We start from the raw sequence: 24,407 nt of genomic DNA, 5'->3' as shown, positions 1-24,407 counted from the left end.
ATCAGTGGTCCTTCTACCTATAAGAGTTGTTGTTGTTGTTTTAATTTGAACAAAATCCTATATGAAATAGAACATTTAAAATTCTGAGACAGAATTGGGAAACTTAGAAGTATTTCTGCAATTCTGTGTAAGCCAGTAAGGAAAGTGCTTGAAAGACACTTTGGAAAACCAATGACCCAGGGAAAATCCTAAACTGCTGAACATGATAGCTTCACAAACTTTTTTTTCCCCCCACTTTAACTGTATTGTCTGTAAGTCTCCCATTTTAAATCTCTCCTATGGTCTCTGCCACTTAATTGCTATTGCCCCTAGGATACTAGGCTTTTTCTCGTCATTGTACATCTACATTCTACATTCAGAGGATGTTTTCCCTCCTATTATCCATCTGTGAAACATTCAGCCTATAAGTCATAGCTCAAATCTCTGTGAGCATTACCCAACTTAACAAATTGTTTAGTCACTAACATTCTGTGATATTATAGCACTCTATACATACTTGTATTGTAGTCTCTATCATACTTCAATGAAATTATTAGTTTACATGAACTTATGTGACAAGGACTGCTACTCATTTAATTTTGCATTACCTAGGACCTAATACCCAAAACACAGTAGGTGTTTGTTTTTTAATTTTTTGTATCATTGAAGATATAAAGATAATACTATCATTAAATACATTTTCTACCATATAGTAGCTTTAATTATTTTCAAAGATTCAGTTAGAGAAATAGCAAGCAAGTTTAAGTGTTTTGTGTGCTTTTCTTTTTTTAGAAAACAATAAATGTTCGGTGCTAATTTATGAGATTGGTATTTTTAGGGGAGTAGTGTTTATCACAGTGTTTGATGAAAAAGAGTGAATCATTATTTAAGACAATGACTATTTGCACTTTCTTCTTGTCTAATCGTAATGTGTTACCAGGGATGATACATATTATTTCTACATTTTATCCTAGAATATTAACATAGAAAAGATACACATATGTCCAGAACTTTTAAAAACAAAAAGAATATCATTGAGACATATCAATAAGCAGGTACAGTACATCCCATCAGAGGCTTTGAGAAAATACTAGTTTGGCCAGGGACACCCTCCCCCAATCTCTGCCCTCAACATACAAAAACACACATACATACACAATTGGGCTATGAAAGAGATTTCCTACAAAGAAGTGACAGTTAATTTTTAAGTCATGTCCATTTGATTTGAGTCATTGGAGTAACAAAACTGTTTTCATGAATAGTCAAAAATTCAATAATGTAACCTCTAATAGAGCTTGAAAAGCTCTGAAGGGCAAGGCAGTTAGATCAATATTAGTTTATTTCAAATGTTGGGCAGTATGAAGAGACAAGGCTGATCATTGGATGGACTTTATTACCTGTCGGAGTGATAAGTCCTGGTGATAAGAGTCCTGGGACTGAATGGGGCAGAAGGCGACCACTGTCTTGCAACACTCCCAAAGAACGCTTAGGAGGCCTGCCGGGCCTTGAACTGTTGGAGAAAAAGACAAAGATCAGGTTAAAATACACTCTTTGGAAATACCACCACTTGCTACATCCACCTAAACCTTGTTTAATTGTCAAGAATGATAGAATTTTATATTAAAGACTATTTTCATTTATTACTAAAAGACCAATACTTTTCTTTCTACTAAGCTTCCCAACATACGTATGTGTGCTCAGTTGTTTCAAGACTGCCAAGATTCTCTGCAACCTCATGGACTGTAGCCCACCAGGCTCCTCTGTCCATGGGATTTCCCAGGCAAGAATACTGGAGTGGGGTGCCATTTCTGAGGCCAGGGAACCTTCTTGACCCAGGGATCAAACCCGCATTTCTTGTGTCTCCTGCACTGACAGGCAGATTCTTTACAATGTAGTTATGGCAAGCTTTAAAACCATAAGAGATCAATTTCTAGCTTAGATTCTATTTATAAGCCAGCACTTTGCAATGCAGCTTACCTGTTGTGAGAAACCCAAAGTCACCTTCTGCTCTTAAAGCTATACTTGATCCCTGGTATTTATACATGCAACTGAGATAGGGACTCACGAAATTAAGATGGTACAGAATGTGAAGTGATTAACTCTCTGCTCAGCATGCCAGAGGTGAGGGATAGAAAGTTGAAATGTAGAATAAGACCTGATGTTTATTAACATTTCCACAGCTTCTAGGAGCCCACAAGGAACAAAGATCCCCTACCCTCAGTAGAATTTTTCCTACCTAGTATTTAAACCAAGCTGTATAACTGGCAGTGTTCTCACTTGGAGTGACTTTACTATGGAAACCTGTCACCTTTGTAATGTAGAGTGTATTTTCTCACAGATTGCTTGGTATTTTTAAGTGAGTTGACGCTAAACTTAAAACACTAACCTAACTTATTCTATTTGCATTCTTTACCCTGGTGTGAGTGGTTCAGGAATTGCAATTATAAATGCTAATCCATAAAATAAGGAAATAGAAAGTCAGTATCAGGCTTCCATCTTGTACTCTAACACAGTCAGTGTATGGAATACATTATTTGGAAGCTGTCACTACAATAAGGAGACTTATAAGTCATTGAACATTAGAACCAAGTCATTCTCAAGTCATACAATATATTTCAAATATTTTCAACATTTTTAATGCTGTCTAAAATATTGCTGTTGTTTCTTAGTAGAAATGTAGTTTACAAAGCTGAATAATAGGGATTTTCATAAAATACTGTAAAATACTACATTAAATAGCCCAAGCCACAAAAATTTATAAGGTTCGGACAGAGAACATTTCCAAAAATTACTTTTGTTCACAAAGAAATTTAAGTTAAATCTCACTCTATCAATTTTGCAGCAATAAAGTACTCCATCAATGTGAGACAAACTCTGCTTTTAAATGAAGACAACTTTTAACAACCTTGACCTTACACAGAGGTACTATTACCCAGTTCATTTTTCCTTTACCATTCTGATGCTATTTCTTTTTATTATACATCAATATTGTATATCAATCTAGTATGAAATAGTCATTTTTCTCATTTAATGTTTCAATTTTATAAACTGAATCTCTTCTCCTTCTTTCTACTCAAGTTTGGGCCATAATTTATTGTATTTAATGCAGTGTTGTAATTCTGTTTGCCCTTGCCCTTTTTACGGCTTCCTAACTCTTCCTAATACTGAGAAGAAAGATATCCTATTTACTTTAAATGTCCTAAAGGATTCCAAGATCACTAAACAATATTAGTCAGGTTATATCCAGTCATTAGAAGAAGGCATGTTATTTTGTTGAGTAATCTTCAAATCTGTATTTTCTTTTGGAATTTCTGTATTTTCTATTGGAATATATTTTTGTTAGTTTCTACCAAACAGCAAAGTGAATCATCTCTACATATACACATCTCTACATATTCGTCTTTTTTGGATTTCCTCCCCATTTAGATCACCACAGAGTACTGAGTAAAGTTTCCTGTGCTATTAAGTAGGTTCTCATTAGTCACCTGTTTCATACATAGTAGTGTATATATGTCAATCCCAGTCTCCCAGTTCATCCCCTCCCCACCTTTCCTCCCTTGGTATCCATGCATTTATTCTCTACATCTGTGTTTTTATATCTGCTTTTGCAAATAGGTTCATCATTTTAAGGACACTCTACTCCTATATAGTCAGTCATCTTCTTCTGTTATAATATTTACTGTCTTTCAGGGAAATATTTTATAATGTTTGAGTCTTATTTTAACAGTCACAGGGGAGACAACATCAGATCTGGCTATGGAGTCTCACACCACCTTTTACTGTGTTGGAAGGAAATTTTCAAAATTGTTTGCCTAGTTAAGCAATTAACTACAGAGAAGTCTATACTTTCTAAGTGCTTCTCTATGTCTTTCTATTTATCAGAATTCAAGCCTACTAACTTTATTAAAGCCCACCTGATAACTCTTTGTATTCACCCAGCATAAAAGTTTCAGTGTTGTCTTTATGCTTACAATCACTGAGCTTTATGCTCTCTTTAAGCACTGTCTTTCTGCTCTCTTTCTGATGCTCCCTCTATGTCTGTAAGCCAGTTGTTGACAGTATATTTTGGAAGCTATGAGATTTAAGCAGTTATTTTCCAAATTTCTTGGTCAATCTCATGATTTGATGTTGCAATGACAGCATTGCTTATTCAAACATCCAATAAACAAACATGCAGTAAGTGCCCATTCAGTTTGTGTCTGGCATTGAAACTAGTAATCAGGGTTACAGAGGTTAAAATGTAAGCTTGACAATGGCAATGGGTTTGGTCTATTTTCCGTGATATATTGTGAGAAACTAGAATATAGTTTCTTCTGCTTTTGAAGAGCTTAAGGTGTAGTGATAGAGATGTGTATTTGACCTGCTACTTAAAATTTATGATTAATTCTTTAGTGAGTGTGATTGTGTGATGAATACTTCCAAACTTATTTAAACTTATCAGTGAGCAAAATCATATTCAGATTCCTTTGTTTATACTAGTGGAAAGAAGACTTGTGCCCCTAGAGTAAATTAATTAGAATCAAGATTGTGAAGATGCTTTATAATCAATAGCATTCCAAAAGATAGATTTATTCCTACTTTTAGACCAAATAATCCACAGTAGTAAGATATCCCTAGCGCTAAAGTTCCTGCACTACTTTTCAAAGAACACAAGACTGACAACATGAGTAAAGACTATGGAAGACACTGTAGAAAGTTGGAAAAGATTATTCTTGATAGATGATCTTGCCATACTTATCTTTAAGAGCTTTATTAGCATCAGACAGATGTTTACATATTAATCAAGAAAAAATAAACATGTGGTGGTTTAACTAGAAAATTATTATTTGGATGACAATTTAATCAGCATAGGTTGAAAGGTGCATCATTGCAGCACCCTGTTTCTGCTAAAGTATTAATTGCATTACTAATTTCTGTAATGATTTATTTTACAGGGCACAAATAACCATGTAATTACTCTTTAACTGAATGATAATTGCTTGTTGGCAATTATTTGTTCTCAGTTTAATTACAAGGTTATTTGTACTCTGTAAAATAAAACAGGCCCTTTTTAAAGTTTCCACCCAAATGACTCAGTGGATATATCACCCAAGAACACTATTAACAAAAGTTTATGGACCTTGGCCAACAATCCCCCAAATAACAAAATTCCTATTAAACAGCTCAGCTAAATCTTTGAAAACATCATTTTTATAAAGTCAACATTTATAGGTGGTTTGGAGGGAAATTATACCAAAGAATCATGATTTTCTCTGAGTCCAGGTCATTCTGTAACACAATTTATTCTGTTATGTATTTTACCATTCATTCTGTAAACTTCAGGAGAAATGAAATAGTAACAAAGCTTCCTGAGATTAAAGAATAAATCAAATTGAAATATGTATCAATAGTATTTCATTTTTCTGCAGTTAAAGTGGATTACCATCAGAGTTTACAAACTCTGTAGAGTTGACAGGTCCCTAAGAAAGAAATTCAGTAGGTCTTCTGGTGTCAACAAGATACGACACAGTCTGTAAAACATCCATTCCAAGTTGTAGTAATGTAACTGATACTTTGCTCATTAAGATTATGAAATTTCACTTGGAGCTATTTTCATTTTGTATGATCAGCTATTTGTATATGAATCAAGGACTAAGAATTGAGAAAGGTAATTCTATTTCAAAGAAAAAAATCTTGTTAATGAATTATTAGTGATTTCATGAGCCTTTGATATATTTAATATAAACCATACAGTTAGCACATGATTTAGCAAGGAATCACAAGATCATACTATCCTCTTCAATGAAAGTTTGACTTACTACTCTTTAAAGAAACACACATAACATTTTGGGGCAAACTGAGAAAATTGATGAAGTTATAGTGGCAGTTAAGTGTGGTATTAACAGCGACTTGTAAAGATTGCTGCAATTGGATTCCCAAAGTGAGAGTTGTCAGCCATGACCTGGGATTCACTTTTCAGAGTCATCGCTGATACTTAAAACTCCGCTGTATAGTCCTAAATGTGTCATTTTTTTTTCAACTACATTAGAAGCCAAGATAGCCGAGGATGACATTAGCTTTGAAGGTGTTGTTTACCTGACTGTAAAGTGCTACTTTTTTCAATATGCTTATTAAATTAAATAAGAATCTTTCTTTCAGAACAATAAGACTTTTAATTGCATCATAGTAATCTCTAAGGTCTGACATTTATTACAACATTTCAAGGATGCCAACAGTAGTTAAACTCTACCTGACCTTTCAGTGTTTATGAGGAGAAACAAACTCTGACCTCACAGCAACCTAAATCCATCTTCTTTCAGTGTTGGCAAACTGATCACTTGTCTAACTCTTGCACTGGATTGTATTCTCAACCAGATCAAAGGCAGTAGCAACCAATTCAGCACCAGGGAAAAAGTTATACATGAAAATGGGTGGTTAATATTAATCATATATGAAATTGTTCAAGTTGATAACTGGAACCTGGTCACTATGGTAACTCTCATAAAATGTTGCTTATGTTAAACTGGGCAGCAATCAGCTCTTGGTTTATGGGAATTTAAAGATGGTAACAATAAACCTATATCCAAGACAGAAAAAGAGACACAGATGTATAGAACAGACTTCTGGACTCTGTGGGGGAAGGCGAGGGTGGGATGATCTGAGAGAACAGCATCGAAACATGTATATTATCAAGTGTGAAACAGATCGCCAGTCCAGGTTGGATGCATGAGACAAGTGCTCAGGGCTGGTACACTGGGATGACCCAGAGGGATGGGATGGGGAGGGAGGTGGGAGGGGGGTTCAGGATGGGGAACACATGTAACTCCATGGCTGATTCATGTCAATGTATGGCAAAAACGACTACAATATTGTAAAGCAATTAGCCTCCAACTAATAAAAATAAATGAAAAAATAAATAAAATAAATAAAGTGTGGCTCATCAAGTCTCCAGAAAATTTCAACACAAGGAACAAAAAAAGAAAAAAAACCAGAGTCAAGATCATATACATTCCATTACCATTTACTCCCTTTTTCAGTTCTTATAAGCATATCCAAAACTTAAATTTGAATATATTAAAAGCATCAATACCATCATTCCATTAGAGTTAGGAAAGTTAAGGAAATTTACTTTAACATAAGGGTGTTCATGGGACGAGGGAAAGTAACCCTTGTTAGGGTCACATATTATATCAAGGATCTTGTAGAATAATTCATATTTAGCCTTAATCTTATGATTATGTGTATGCTCAGTCATGTCTGACTCTTTGTGACCCCAAGGACTACAGTCCACCAGGCTCCTCTCTCCATGGAATTTTCCAGGCAAGAATACTGAAGTGTGTTGCCATTTTCTGTCCAGGGGATCTTCCCGAACCAATCATTTTAAACAGTGATGTTTAATTCCTTTGCTAATGCTGAATTTCTATTTTTCCTTCAATAAAAACAGAAATCTGATGTGATAGACAATTTTGGGGTTGACTACTCACTTGATAGTATAAAAGTGAAGCTATTTTTATACTTAATTTGCTTGACTCTGCTCCCTATTTAAATTAAATGCGCTCTAGGCCTGGTTGTTAACACCTTTAAACACGTTTACTTTTTGTCATAAACTGACTGAATTCTAATAAATGTCTTAATGTAAATAACAAAGACTGTAGAACAGAAATTTGGTATATGATGAATTCTTAGCAGGCTCTTTCCTTTCTGATTAACAGAACATTGATAACATTGACAGTATCATTGAATCTTAGTAAATTTTAGTGTAAACCAAATTAAATATCCCCCCTTCTAAAGTGTATCTTTTCACAGTCAGACAGAATTTTGCTTTTTAATTTATTTTTAATTGGAGAACAATTGCTTTACAATGATGTGTTGATTTCTGCCATGTATCAATATGAATCAGCCATAGATATACGTATGTCTCCATCCCTCTAGAACCTCCCTCCTATGCCCCACACCATCCCACCTCTCTAGATTGTCACACAGCACCCATTGAGCTTCCTGCGTCATACAGCAAATTCCCACTGGCTATCTATTTTACAAATGGTAATGTTTCTATGCTATCTCTCTGTTCATCCCACCCTCTCCTTCTGCCGCTGTGTCCACAAGTCTGTTCTCTATGTCTGCGTCTCTACTGCTGCCCTACAAATAGTTCATCAGTACCATTTTTCTAGATTCCATATGTTTTCGTTAATATACAATATTTGTTTTTTTCATTTTCTGACATTTCACTCTAGAAAAGGTTTTAGGTTCATCCACCTCACTAAAACTGACTTGAATTCATTCTTTTTGATGGCTGAGAAATATTCTATTGTATATATGTACCACAACTCCTTTATCCACTCATCTGTCAATGGACATCTAGGTTGCTTCCATATAAAGAAGCTATTGTAAATAGTGCTGCAATGAACACTGGGGTACATGTGTCTTTTTCAATTATGGTTTCCTCGGAGTATATGCCAAGTAGTGAGATCTCTGGGTCATATGCAAAGTTTAGTCCTACTTTTTAAAGAAATCTCCATACTATTCTCCACATTGGCTGTATCAATTTACATTACCATCACAGTACAAGAGGGTTTCCTTTTCTCCATATCCTCTCCAGCATTGATTGTTTGTAGATTTTCTGATGATGGCCATTCTGATCAGTGTGAGGTGATACCTCATTCTAGTTTTGATTTGCATTTCTCTAATAATGAACAATGTTGAATATTTATTCATATGTTTATTAGCCATCTGTGTGTCTTCTTTGGAGAAATATCTGTTTAGGTCTTCTGTCCATTTTTTGACTGGGTTATTTGTTTTTCTAATATTGAGATCCATGAGCTGTTTATATATTTTGGAGATTAATCCTTTGTCAGTTGCTTCACTTGCAGTTAATTTTCTCCTATTCTGAGTGTTGTCTTTTCATCTTATTTTTGGTTTCCTTTGCTGTTCAAACACTTATACATTTAATTAGGTCCCATTTATTTATTTTTGCTTTTATTTCCATTACTCCAGGAGGTGTGTCATAGAAGATCTTGCTGTGATTTATGTCAAAGAATGATATGCCTATGTTTTCCTCTAAGAGAGTTATAGTCTCTGGCCTTACATTTAGGTTTTTAATCCATTTTGAGTTTATCTTTGTGTACGGTGTTAGGAAGTGTTCTAATTTCATTCTTTTACATGGAGCAGTTTGCAGATGATATGATACTATACATAGAAAGCCATAAAGATACTAACAGAAAATAATAGAGCTAATCAGTGAATATAGTAAAGTTTCAGGATACAAAATCAATACACAGAAATCACTTGCATTCCTATACACTAAAAATGAAAAATCAGAAAGAGAAATTAAGGAACCAATCCCATTCACCTTTGCAACAAAAAGAATAAAATACCCAGGAATAAATCTACTTAAGGAAACAAAAGAGCTATATATATAAAACTATAAGACAGTGATGTAAGAAATCAAAGATGACATAAACAGATGGAGAGATATACCATGTTCTTGAATTGGAAAAATCAACATTGTGAAAATGACTATATTACCCAAACCAATCTACAGATTCAGTGCAACTCTTATCAAATTACCAATGGCATTTCTCACAGAACTAGACCAAAAAAATTAAAAAATACACAGTTCATATGGAAACACAAAATACCCTGAATAGCCAAAGCAATCTTGAGAAAGAAGAATGGGGCTGAAGGAATCATTCTTCCTGACTTCAGGCTATACTACAAAGCTACAGTCATGAGACAGTATAGTGGTGGTGGTGTTCAGTCGCCCAGTCATGTCTGACTCTTTGCAACCCCATGGACTGCAGCACACAGGTCTCCTTGTCCCTCACCACCTCCCACAGTTTGTCTAAGTTCATTTTCATTGCATCGATGATGCCATCCAGACACCTCAACCTCTGACACCCTCTTCTCCTGCCCTCAATCTTTTTCAGTATCAGGGACTTTTCCAATGAGTCATCTGTTTGCATCAGATGACCAAAATATTGGAGCTTCAGCTTCAGCATCAGTCTTCCAGTGAATATTCAAGGTTGATCTCCCTTAAGATTGACTGATTTGACTCCCTTGCTGTCAAAAGGACTTTCAGGAGTCTTCTCCAGCACCAAAACAGAAATATAGACCAAGGGAATAAGAGAGAAAGCCCAAAGATAAACCCACACACCTATGGACACTTTATCTTTCACAAAGGAAGCAAGAATATAAAATGGAGAAAAGACAGTCTCTTCAATAAGTGGTGCTGGGAAAACTGTAGAGTTTTGTATAAAAAAATGAAATTAGTACACTTCCTAACACAATTTAATATAGGCTTTCTTGAATTCAAAGAATGTGTCACTGTTCAAAAGTTTGGTGAAGAGAATGGTAAGTTAATATTCACATTTGAATACATTCCACTGGCAACACAAATTCAGAATTTGCCTCCTCAAATCCCACTCCCTTGTTTTATCAGTAACATAAGCAGACTTTTGGTTGCCAAAACTATAAAGTTGAGGGTAATTTTGATTCTCCCTCCACCTCTCCCTTCATTTTCAGTCTCCTATATTTTTATTCCATTGTAATATGTGTTGCAAGTTTCCATCTCTATCCACTCCTGTTTTCAACACCCTACTTCAGGCCCTTAGCACTGCATGCCCAGGTTATGTTCAACAGGTTCTCATTGCTCCAATCTATTCTACATAAACTGTACTCTGAATTTTGGTGAAACATCCCTTTCACCATTCATCTTTTGCTCTTCAATACTTCCTGACTGCATACAAAATAAATTCTAAATGCTGTAGTCTGGCAATCTGCCCCAATATACCTTTCTTCCTTTTTATTGAAGTACTTTTTTTTTTTGAAGGTTAAGAACACTGGGGTTTATTAATTCCATTCTTTTTTTTTTTTTTTCTGAAATGAATGTTTTACTCCAGCTAGATGGATGAGTAGTACTGGATGAGTATGCTAAGCATAGTACTTGATCGTAGAACCCTTTCATTGGGAAATATCTTCAAAGTATTAGGATTCCTGGGGACAAATTTTATTAAGCTCCACTGTCTTCGGAAGGTTTCATTATAATCTGCTGCAAATACTGCTGTGTTTCTGAAAGACTACTGTTTTTTACTTTGTGTCATCATACAGGCTATCTTTAATGATGATCACAATGGGAACTTTAGTGCCAGCATTAAGCATGTGTGTTACAACTAGCCAAAATAATATTTGTCATGTCTAGCAAAAGAAATCACATTGGTAGCTATTAGTATGTGCATAATCCCATGATGATTTCAAGAATTAACATTTCATGCTTGTCAATCAGAAAATTCACAAATATGTTGTTAACATCACAATTCTAAAGATATTAGGAATAAAATTTTTTTAGGAAGCTGATCACTATTAACATGAATCTGTGATTAGGAAAAGCACCCAGAAGCATACATTCAAATGATAAATACAGAAGCCAACTTTCTTGCTGATTTAAAATCTTAAAATTTTGCTCAACATGGATAAATATTAGCAAGCCATATTAAAACAAAACTACTTTAAACAATCTTAGATATTCAGTGTGGTGAGGTGGAAAGCACTAAGACTTAAACCTGAGTTTGGTAGGCAGAATTCCAAAATTCTCCTTCATCCCAAGATTTCCAGTCCTAATTGCTAAAACTATGAAAGTAATGAGATATTATGTTATGTTACATGGCAAAGGGGATTTTCCAGATGTGATTAAAATAACTAATCAGATGACTGAATTAATGGGAAAGAAGATTGTGGCTCAGACGGTAAAACGTCTGCCTACAATGCAGGAGGCCTGGGTTTGATGCCTGGGTCAGGAGGGTCCCCTGGAGAAAGCAATGGCACCCCACTCCAGTACTCTTGCCTGGAAAATCCCATGGATGGAGGATCCTGGCAGGTTACAGTTCATGGGGTCCCAAAGAGTTGGACATGACTGAGCAACTTCACTTTCACTTTCAAGATTATCTATGTGGACCCAATCTAATTGCGTGAACCCTTTAAAAATAAAGAAAATCACAGAACACACCATTACTGGTTTGAAAATGGAGAGGGCTGTGTCAAACAATGTGGGTAGCTTCTAGAAGGCAAGGGCAACCCTGGACTGATGCCCAGCTAGGAAACAGGTATACAAGTTTTACAATTGAAATGAACTAGATCCTGTCAACAAGGTCAATGAGCTCATGAGCAGATTCTATCCCAGAACTTCCAGATAAGAGCCCACCCTGAACAGCACCTCAATTTCAGCCTTGTAAGACTATGAATACAGTCAAGCTTCTCCAGACTCCTGACAAACAGAACTGTGAGTTAACACATGGGTATTGTTTTAAGTTGCTAAATTTGAGGCAACTGCTTGCACGACAGAAAACTAATATACTCATTTTGACATTATTGAGCTGTGTGGCCTCTGGTAAATTACATGACTATTCTAAATGTGTTATTTCATTTGACAGTTGGAGATGTAAACTAAATAATCCATGAGTCTGATCACTAGAATCATGTTACATTTCTGGTCAAAAGCAGATAATTTGTTAACTTCTTTTTCTTTTTTTTTTTTTTTTTTCATTAACTTCTAAGTATATGTAGTTCTCTATCTTCTCACACATCTATTTTAGGTCATATATTAAGTAAAGCTGCTGGATTGTTTATATGTAAAATTACTCCAAAAGTGGGCAAAATGTGTACAAAAAACAATAGCATTGTCTTCATCTTATTGTTGCGTGCAGAAAATTCATCAATATATATGAATACCAGTTGGAAAGGCTAAAAGTTCTATATGACTTAAAAGAATGAAATTATCACACATGCAATAACATGGATGGAACTTGAGGACATTATGCGAAGTGAAATAAGGAAGACACAAAAATACAAATGCTATGATTCCAGTTATATACAAGGTATTTAGAATAACTGGGGCTTGCCTGGTACTCAGGGGTAAAGAATCCACCTACAATGCAGGAGACTTGGGTTTGATCCCTGGGTCAGGATCCCCCCCCCATCCCCCAGAGAAGGAAATGACAACCCACCCCAGTATTCTTGCCTGGGAAATTTCATGGACAGACAAGCCTGGCAGGCCATAGTCCATGGGGTCACAAAAGAGAGGGACATGACTTTAGTGACTAAACAACAACATCTAGAAGAATTAAATACTCATGGAAGCAGAAAGTAGAAATATGTTTTCCAGGGTCTGGGAAGCAGGGGAAATGAGAGTTTTCCAATGGGCATAGAATTTTAGTTTTGCTAGATCAAAATGTTTGGGATTGACACATACACACTATTATAGATAACTAATAAGAACTTAATAGCACAGGGATCTCGTCTCAGTATTCTGTAAACCTAACCCTAAGCCTACCTCTGTAATGGCCTATATGGGAAAAACTGAAAGTGTTAGTTGCTCAGTCATGCCTGACTCTTTGTGACCCTATGGACTATAACCCACAAGGTTTCTCTGTTCATATGGGGAAATAATCTTAAAAAAAAAAAAAAGAGTGTGTATATGTATAACAGATTAACTTTGGTACAAACCTGAAAGCAACACAACATTTTAAATGAACTGTACCCAAATAAAAAGTATAAAAAAATTAAAAAAACAATTTTAAGAAGTCGAGATTTGTTTCACAACTATGTGATTATAGTTAAAATTGCTGATAGCTTGTTGGTTGGTTAGTCGCTAAGTCATGTGAGACTCTTTTGTGACCCCACAAACTGTAGCCCACCAGGCTCCTCTGTCCATGGGATTTTCAAGGCAAGAATACTGGGGTGGGTTGCCATTTCCTTCTCCAGGGGATCTTCTCAACTCAGGGATTGAACCCAAGTCTCCTGCATTGGCAGGCGGATTCTTTACCACTGAGCCACCAGGAAAGCCTTAACATTATTGAATTGTACATTTAAAATGGTATAGAGGATAAATTATATATTACACATATTTTACCAAAAAATCTTAAATAAATAAATAAAATGGTTAAGATTATATACTTTATGACATACTTTGTTATATTACCACAGTTTTTTAAAGTGCTATATAAATGCAACAGTAATATTACTATGTGAGTGAAAGTTGCTCATTTGTGCCTGACTCTGCGACCCCATAGACAATATAGTCCATGGAATTCTCCAGGCCAGAATACTGGAGTGGGTAGTCTTTCTCTTCTCCAGGAGATCTTCCCAACCCAGGGATTAAACCCAAGTCCCCTGCATTGCAGGTGGATTCTTTACCAGCTGAGCCACAAGGGAAGCCCAAGAATACTGGAGTGAGTAGCCTATCCCTTCTCCAGCAATCTTCTGCTTACAGTTAAAATCTCCACTGAAACCATTTTGAAGACCAAAAATGTCTAGCCAGAGAGATACATCCTGCATTACATATTAGAAAAGTAGTTTTCTTATCTGAATGCTAGTACTGAAAGAATTACCATCTCTCTCAACAATCTCCTACAACATATTTAATTTACATCCCAAGATATCCTTACTTGTAAGGCAAAATTCAAGAGCTCAACCTTTACATTTTAATTTCACAACTCTATTTTTTCTTAAGGTAACTGTAATACATGTATATGCAGATATCTTTCTCATTTTCCTACCCCATTTCTTACTTTGACAGGAAAACCTTTTAGGCATTCCTTCAACTCAAAACTTTGCCCCTCCACTGCTTTCCTGCTTTGAAATTAAAATTTTCATCAATGAGAGAATAGCTCATAGCAGTTGACTAGGAAATAGAGAACTAAATTTTAATGCTCTTTGTCACTGATTGTGACATACTCATGGATAACTTACTAAATTTTAGTAAATAGGCATGAAGATCTTCAAGGTGGCCATGGCAATCAAGATTAATTTATAAGGTTCCCTGCCCTCCTCATTTTCATTTTGAAGTCAGGTAAATATGAGCTTTTCTGGTGACTCAGTTAAGAATCTGCCTGTGATGCAGGAGACCTGGGTTCAATCCCTGCGTCAGGAAGATCCCCTGGAGAAGGATGGCATGGCAACCCACTCCAGTATTCTTGCCTGGAGAACCCCATGGACACAGGAGCCTGGCAGGCTACAGTCCATGAGGTTGCAAAGTCAGACACAACTGACAGTCTAACATTTTCACTTTCAAATTTGTGTAGATTCAACCACCACAAGTAAATCTTGACAGAGTGCAACCTGGATACAGTTTAACACATTTTTCTAAAAATACATTTTTCTTCCTAAGCCAAGATTCCCATGAAGCAACACAATTCAATAGGACAGCAAGAAACTGAACCCAGAAACTGGATTTATCTTTGCCATTGATTCAGATTGTGACCCTGAGAAGCAACTTCCCCATACTTCAGTTTCATCATCTGCTGAATGGGCACCAAAATTATTTGATTCAAGGAATTATGAAGAATTGGAAACTCCCCTAAGTTCCTCCACAATAAAAGAATGTGCAAGAAGAGAAACAGCTAATGTTTGAGCACATTTGAGCAGAATTTTCTGATTTAAATAGATTCTCACTTTATTAAAGTAGTCATGTGGTACACCATATACCACTTAAAATGACAAAATTTTTCCCAATATAGGGAAGGAAAGGGTGTAAAAATACATTAGAAACCTTTTCAGTTTACATGAGGGAACTGTGATTATAAATGAGAAATGAGAGCATTTATTTGGTGTGGTTTTGCTTCTGTTTTTTGTTTCATATCATTATCCAGACCATTATTCTTGGTGGTGGTGATGGTTTAGTTGCTAAGTTGTGTCTGGCGCTTGCAGACAACCCCCCTACAACCCCCTGGGCTCTAGACCACCAGGATCCTCTGTCCATGGGATTCTCCAGGCAAGAATACTGGAGTGGGTTGCCATTTCCTTCTCCAGGGGATCTTCCTGACCCAGGAATCGAACCTGGGTCTCCTGTATTGTGGGCAGATTCTTTATTGACTGAGCTAAGAGGGAAGCCCTACACATTACTCTTATATTAATATTATCATAATTATTGTACTAGAAAATACTTTTTGTGACAGAATCTCACAGTGTATATATTCATTGTCTTTGGACTTTCTCTTTCTGTAGGTTATTATTATTTATTTATTTATTTTTTTTTTGCTTTAAAAATGAAACTGAAAGTCACTCAGTCCTGTCTGACTCTTTGCAACCCCATGGACTGTACAGTCCATGGAATTCTCTAGGCCAGAATACTGGAGTGGGTAGCCTTTCCCTTCTCCAAGGGATCTTCCGAACTCAGAGAATGCTATTTTCTGGCACAGCAGGCTAGACAATAACACACATGCAGTTAAATAACATTCCCCCTTAAGGCCGAAGAATATAGATAGAAATAAACTTTTATATCTTAAAATTAAAAGTATTTCATCAATGATAATTTTTCTAAGACAAATTCAACTAACCTGTTTCTAATACATAATTGCAAAATATAATTCAAAACTTGCTCTAAGCAGTAAAAACCTGTTGTTTCTACTTTTTGAGAAAAAAAATACTATTTATTAAGGTCAGAACCACAGAAGATTTAAAATTCTTAAACAATTCTGGCAATTTAACCCCATCAATGGCGCATACTGAGAACAATGTTAGTATCCACCTCATGAAAGAGCTGGTGATGACCTCACTCTAACCCTCTTTCCATTTTCAGAATAGCAGGGCATTTCCTGCATGTGTACAACACTTTAATCCTTCCAGGCATTGCATGAATGTAAATTAAATTCATCTCAGTACCATGGTAATGTTAGCATCTTGTCCCAACCTGTCTGTTGAAAAAAAATTAGATGTGAATAATAGACTATAGCTACTTGTCTAACTCTAAATTTCTTGTCGATAGGGACTATCCCTTACTGAACACGTAGCGCTTGATTGTGCCTAACAAAATCCTTGGTACAAAGTAAACATCTTTTAGGAAGGAAGGAAGGGATGGAGGCAGAATTATTTTTGTTGTTTTATCAAGATGCTTTGTATTGTGCTATATAAGCACTTTTGTGAGATTAGTTTGGAGATTTGGAGGTACAAACAAGAACCAAATACATTTTCTCCTGGACTCTCCCAGAACTGGTTTAAAATACCAAAATTAGCAGGTGGCAGGGTTATCAATTAGTGGAACAGAAGATAATTACACTGAATATTTTTGCAGTCTAAACTTTTGAAAGAAAACTTTTCTGAAAATTGGCAGAATACAAAAACCGAAAATATTTTCCTTCAGTTTTCATGTAATATTTAAATGAAAGGATTGATTCTACTTCAAATGCACTTGGTTAGAAAATCCATCCATGGGTTTAGTTTGAAAAATGGGGAAGCAAAGTCAGTGAGGCAACACAGTTTCTATTTAATTCTCAATTTACATTAAGCCACAGGAAAATTAATCATTTCAAATAAACTTCAAAGTAACAGTGAGGAAGGAAAGGATTTTGTATTCTCCTAAACCCTTTCTGAGGGCTTCCTTGGTAGCTCAGCGAGTAAAGAATCCACCTGTAATGCAGGAAACCCGTGTTTGATTCCTGAGTTGGGGAGATCCCCTGGGGAAAGGACAGGCTACCCACTCCAGTATTTTGGGGCTTCTCTGGTGGTTCAGTTGGTAATGAATCCACCTGTAATTCAGGAGACCTGTGTTCAAACCCTGGGTTGGGAAGATCCCCTGAAAGAGGGCATGGCAATCCACTCCAGTATTCTTATCTGGAGAATCCCCATTGACAGAGGAGCCTGGCAGACTACAGTCCATGGGATTGCAAAGAGTTAGACATGACTGAGTGCCTAGCCACAAACCCCTGCTGAGAAGCTATTGTATCCTTTATCTCCCTGTCTTCAAGAACGTTACTGGTTGCATTAAAGTAGTCATTTACCCTTTAGATACAACATATCATGAGATGTTTTTCAATGACTATTAGCCGCTAAAGAGTACAAACTCTCTGTACAGTTTCCTTTAAGTTCTTGCATTTAGAGGAGCATTTCACAAACCCATCTCCACAACCACACACATTATCATTTACACATTAACTAAAACAGTGCTTCATCTTAGGTCTGTTGCCAAGCATAATCATTTTAAATCTTTTAATCCTTTCTTAAAAGGATAATTATAAATGTGAAAGCAGCAGCAAAGGAAAGATGTTAAGAAAGTATTTAGAATAATCTCTTCCATTTGAATACAGGAAAGCTGATGAAGAATTAGGAGGTGAAAATAGTTTTTTTGGTGAGAAGTAACATGTCAAATGCAAGGCATGACATATTAAACTGAAGGTGTGATAGATCTATCTAATTGTTCCAAGCACACCCAACCTGCCTTTGTGCTGGAAGGACAGGAAAGCTCACAAACATTCTTCATTGGAATCTACCGGTTAAAAACCAGCAATGAAATGTACATGCAAAAGGTTACTTACTGCTTGTACTTCCCATGAGTTGGGACTGTCCAACAACTTAGTAACTATATTTCCCTAAAGATAAATAGCATGCTTACTTAAATGGTCTTTTGTTATAATCTGAATGCATATAGTCTAATCTTGGAGTCACTTCCTCTACAATACAGGTGCTTCCCTTTAACTAATTAAGCATTAACATTGTGCAATTATCAGTGTTCTAAAATTGGTGGTTAATCACCTCTGACTAAGAGTACTACAGAAAGTCTAAGCAAGTTGTGTTCCAGATAAATTGCAATGAATTGCATTTACAATTCACCCTCTAAAGCACTACACTGGAAGTTCATAGTTTAGTTTTCAAGATTTCTACTTTAAATGGCATTGTTTTCTTTTTTACAACTTCATTCCTTGAAGGAATGAACAGTAGTGTGGTATATGAATAAAGGATGTTCTTAGAGGAATGTGAGTCAAAGACATGGGGATTTTGCTCAAATATTCCTACTTGTAGTGTTGGGAAATTCCTTTTTTTTTTAACCAGGAAATGTCATGATTAATGTTAAGGTTTATATCCTCCTATGAGCCAGCATCTATTACTCAAAGTAATATTTTAATATATACAAGAATTAGTAATACATTACCAAAGTGATGGATACTGTGTTTAAATAGAATATAGACAAAATCATGAAATTCACAAGTCAAATGTATGTATCTGTGAGTATGTGTGTACAATAAACTGAAACACAGAACCCAAGTGAGGAAAAAAAGACCTTGACTCAGATTCCCAGTCTGTCATTTGTGCTCTCAAAGCATTGATATGCTAAAACCAATTTTTACCAGATTTCAAGTGCCAGTTGCATCAACTCCTAACTTTACATTGAGGATATTATGTTGGTAGCTTGAAATAGGCTGTTCTGGAAGTGTTAATACCACAGAAGGCAGCAAACACTGCAAATCAGGGCTCCACTCCCACCCTAACCCCTAGCCAGTTATTAAACATTTACTAGCACATAACTGTCTGAAAGGAAAGCATGGTGGTCATGTTTTCTAAATCAAGTAATTGTTTATTTGACTGTGTAATTTTCATATTTAATATAACTGAAGATAAAACTATTCTATCTGCAATGAAATATCATGAAGAAACACAATGTAAATTTTCTGATTTTAGTAAAACTTAACTGTGAGTAACACATTATATATGAAAAGATATGGAAAGCTGTTTTCCTAACCGTTTAGCAGTAGTGAAAATAAGCATATTTAGAAGCATGAGAGTGTTACAACAAACTTGGAACCACCACTATAATCTCCACAATCTTGGGAGAGCCACTTGTACATCATTCCTCTATATTTGTAAGCTGAATAAAGCAGCCTAAATGATTCTTCTGTTCCTTCTATTTAACACTATATAAGGATCTTTGTGATAATACCAAGGAGCCTTCACTTGCCTCCATATAGATAATTCTTTCCTGTCTTTTTTATGGGGAAAATAGTGGCCAGGGTGGCTTATGGAGACTTCGATAGCAACTCCCACCCTTTGGAGTCTCAGGGGCATTTTTGTTTGATCTTCCTACATTTTCAATAATTCGTCTTTTTGTATATTAACTATCCACAAAGGTAGATGGCTAGCACACTAAACCAACTTCATTCTGCACAATAATGTCCTTACTTACAGTAAACATTAACTTTTTCAAATTCAAACTTGTTTTTTATAATCTGAGTAGGATATCTCAAAAGAAATAAGCTGCCCATGTATACACTCTAGTTAATGTTATTAGATTAAAATTTTGATATGCAAACATTCAGAGTACTTATCATTTATTTAAAGCTAAGTATATTTCAACAGTCTACATCATGTGAAATGCCAGCTGGATGAAGTGGAAATGCTAGCATTTCCAAAACATTTAATGCTAATGTTCCTGGAATCAAGATTGCCAGGAGAAATATCAATAACCTCAGATACACAGATGATACCACCTTTATGGCAGAGAGTGAAGAGGAACTGAAGAGCCTCTTGATGAAAGTGAAAGGGGAGAGTGCAAACGCTGGCTTAAAGCTCAACATTAAAAAAACTAAGATCATGACATCCAGTTCCATCACCTCATGGCAAATAGCTAGGGAAACAATCGAAACAGTGACAGACTTTCTTTTCTTGGGCTCCAAAGTCACTGAAGATGGTGACTGAAGACATGAAATGAGAAGATGCTTGCTCCTTGGAAGAAAAGTTATGACCAACCTAGACAGCATTTTTAAAAGCAGAGACATCACTTTGCAGACAAAGGTCCATCTAGTCAAAGCTATGGTTTTTCCAGTAGTCATGTATGGATGAGAGAGTTGGACTATAAACAAAGCTGAGCACTGAAAACTTGATGCTTTTGAACTGTGGTGTTGGAGAAGACCGTTGAGAGTCCTTTACACTGCAAGGAGATCAAACCAGTCCATCCTAAAGGAAATCAGTCCTGAATATTCATTGGAAGGACCAATGCTGAGGCTGAAACCCCAACACTTTGGCCACCTGATGTGAAGAACTAACTCATTAAACGAGATCCTGATGCTGGGAAAGATAGAAGTCACAAGGAGAAGGGGATGACAGAGGATGAGATGATTGGATGGCATCACTGACTCAATGGACATGAGTTTGAGCAAGCTCTTGGATTTGGTGATGGACAGGGAAGCCTGGCGTGCTGCAGTCCACGGGGTCGCAAAGAGTCAGACACGACTGAGCAACTAAACTGAACTGATATGTCAACAAAGAAATACAAAGCAAGTGAGTTATCAACCTTTAACCAGAAACACTTATAAGTAATATATAAATTAAGACTGACTAGATTGAGAGTGACAAGGACAATAACGAATTGATTTAATATTGCAGACTGTGAGATTATATACTTTTGAGAGAAATTCTATTCAACAGGCAGGCAAAAGAGTAAACATTCAAGTGCTAAAGAGAAAATATCAGCATATGAATGAATTGGTTTATGTCTGGTATGATTTCTATAATCATAACTATAAAACCAGCAAATCATAACTATAAAACAGGTATGATTCTTACTTAAACCTTAAAATCCAAAATAAAAAAGGTCAAGGTTGACTGCTGAGTATAATAACTGCCAGTTTCCTAAGCAGGGACAGTTCTGAGGAATGTTTCACAGTATGTATATTGTGGAATGTACAGATAATGTGATATGCAGCAATTAAAAGCATTTCCAAAACATTTAATGCTAATAATATGCTAACATTATGTCAATTCCAGGAACATAGCTATCAATGTTTTGGTAAATCATCTACATGTAAATGCAAACTATATTTGCACAGTCATTTTTCAGACATATGCTAAAACCGTGATTACTCACTTAACTGTTTAATAATAATGGATTTGGTATCAAACAAATAGTTTATCATAGTTCTAGCTTTGATAAGTAATTCACTTCTTTCATTTAAACTATACTTTTATTATAATAGTTACAGCTTAAATACAGAAATTTACACATCAAAATACCCCTTATTTTATGTAGCCCCATTTGGCTATTGAGCAATTGAAATGTGGTGAGTACAAATTGACATGCTGTGAAATAAATATACAAACTGGATTTTAAAATCTTTGTACAAAAAATTAATAATGCAAAATGTATCATTAATAATTTTATATTATTACATGTCACAATGACATCAATTTGGATATATTGGGACCAATAGAATGTATTAAAATTAAATTTACTTATTTATTTTTACTTTTTAAATGTGGAAACTAGAAAACTTAAAGTTACACTAAGCATTACATTTGGGGCTCACATCATATTTCTACTGGACAACACTGGTCTAGAATATATATATATATGAATATATATGAATGTATATATATGAACATATATCATATACATAAATATATATTATATATCATATAATGTATATATTCATATGCAAATATTGGTGCATCAAATGATGCTCTTGTTTTTTAACCTCATTTAACTGATATTTTTTTAAAAGTCTGAGAAAGAGAAGATGAAGAGCAATAAAAGTGTCCTTGGTGATTCAGAGGAAGAAAATATGTATAGTGGCTTATTCCAGAAAAAATACAAGATTAAGTATATTGATTGGAAGATGTCAAAGTTGGGAGTTAGGTGCCCAACCACAGCTCTGAATTTTATTCTTTTATTCGTATTGAACACTTCATTCATTCAATCCACTCATCTTTATTGTGACATTTCTTGTATCCTAGTCAGAAATCTTCATGTAACTCTCCAATTTAAAATGTAATTAATGCTTTACTTTCCTGTTTTTTTTACTTACATACATTACTGATGCTAAAAAAATCTTGGGGTATTAGCAATCATTCACTAACTCTTTGTGAGTTTTAAAAGTTGACCAGAAAATAAATTTTCTAATTTAGAAACAGTTTCAAATCAAGAGCAGTCCTCACAAATAATTTTTGAAATGTGTCTCCTAATACCCTTCTTCAGTTGCTAAAGTCTTGTTCCATTTATGCAAAATATCACAACTACATCTTCATGTAAGTTTGCTATACTATTTTCTCACTTGCAGCCATGTGGATTTCACTGCCATTCCATGGGGCAGAGATAACACCCATGGTCATACTGCAACAGGGCTAGCATGCTCTCCATTTAGGTCACACTAATGGGCTGAAAGCATCTTGTGGCCTTCTAAGTCAAAAGGCATGAAATAGACCTCCAAGAATTATGGCCAGAGTTTGACTTTGGGGCCTTGCTTTGGACAGATCGTTTGTCAGGACAATCAAGATTGCTTCTTTCTTAGTCTCATTCTAAAATCCAAGTGAAAAGGTCTCTAGGAACTAATGAAACTGTCCAGCTCATACCCTTCACCTATCTATCGCATTATTATTATAAAGGCTGTTACTTGAGGCAGTTGTGTAACAAAGAACCAAAGATGTTTTAAATTCCTTTAATATTATATAGACCAGGTTTTGAGCCTATTTCCAACTATACCTAGGCAAGTAATTTGATACTAAGCAAGGCATTTAACCTTTGGGTCTCTGATTCTTAATTTGCAAAATGTCAGTATTAACACCTACCTTTCAGAGTTTTATAAAAGATACACACACACACATACACACACACACACACACAACCTGGTACATTTTCTTTAATAATTGTGCTTAATAATTTGACAACTATTACTGGTAGTAGTGTTGTAATTAAGAATCTTAGAACTGTTAAATTGATATAGTTTATTTAATTGGTATATTTTGCTTTCACTGTAGGGTAGTACATAATGAGTATCTTATTTTGCTTTTCTCAAACTTCTTATCCATATTGTTTGAGTAAACCTCATTAGAACTTCATAAGGAATCTAAAGTTTTAAACCACAAATGATAACATGAAGAAAAACTACTATTCATGGTTCATTTAGTGTTTATATTCACCTTTTTCCTTTTCATTAGACTTAACTCAAGACAGATGCAGGTCTGAGACAGAGAGGAAAATCATTCAAACTGGTTTTAGAGACAGTTGTGTTATAGCAGAAAACATTTGAATCCATCCATACCTGCTATGGTAAATAGCACATACACATAACTGGAAATAACTAGCCTCCAACTAAGAAAAAAAAAAAAAGAGTAAAAGACATTTACTAAATAAATAAATAAATAAATAAATAAATAAATAAATAAAAGACACTTACTCCTTGGAAGGAAAGTAAAAAGAAAAGAAAAGAAAAAAAAGAAATACTTAATTCAGGTTTCAGAATACTATCCTTGTTTTATTTATTTTTATTTATTTAAATAAAACACAAGTGCAAGAAATTTCACTATTAAGAAAAAATTATGATATGGGCCATGTTTTATTTAAAATATAGACAATACATAGATCTTTGAAGACTCATGTATTCAATAGATATTTTACTGAAATGCAAAATGTAGATTATATGGCATTTAGTAAAACTCCCTCATCTTAATGATTAACAAACTGAAAGCTGAAGAGAGGTGAGCTGATCAGTTAAAGATCACCTAAAAAGTAAGCTACCGAGTCAAAGCTAATATCTAGTTTCATCACTTCTAGTATTCTTTCAACTTCATCATTCAATCACCTTTCTTTAATCTTCCTTAAACTTTGAGAGCATCCTTCTGACACTTACAAAGACAACATTTTCAAAATGTTTTTGCTGTTTTCATGGTCAAAATATGTTCTCAGAATATTTCCA

The 24,407-nt window shown here is 35.2% G+C and overlaps 1 protein-coding gene across 1 annotated transcript in view; it reads right to left on the bottom strand.

The window, feature by feature from the left end:
• The window catches only part of DACH2 (dachshund family transcription factor 2), a 791,610-nt gene that overhangs the window by 490,818 nt on the left and 276,385 nt on the right, over window positions 1-24,407 (bottom strand). The window contains exon 3 of the mRNA XM_065915301.1: window positions 1,377-1,489. Within this exon, the coding sequence (XP_065771373.1) occupies window positions 1,377-1,489 (113 nt within the window). The remainder of the gene's footprint in view (window positions 1-1,376; window positions 1,490-24,407) is intronic.

The sequence above is a fragment of the Muntiacus reevesi genome, chromosome X (assembly GCF_963930625.1).
Source record: "Muntiacus reevesi chromosome X, mMunRee1.1, whole genome shotgun sequence".
Classification (NCBI taxonomy): Eukaryota; Metazoa; Chordata; class Mammalia; order Artiodactyla; family Cervidae; genus Muntiacus; species Muntiacus reevesi.
The sequence above is the reverse complement of the archived record's forward strand: the minus strand, read 5'-3'. Positions and strand labels throughout refer to the sequence as shown.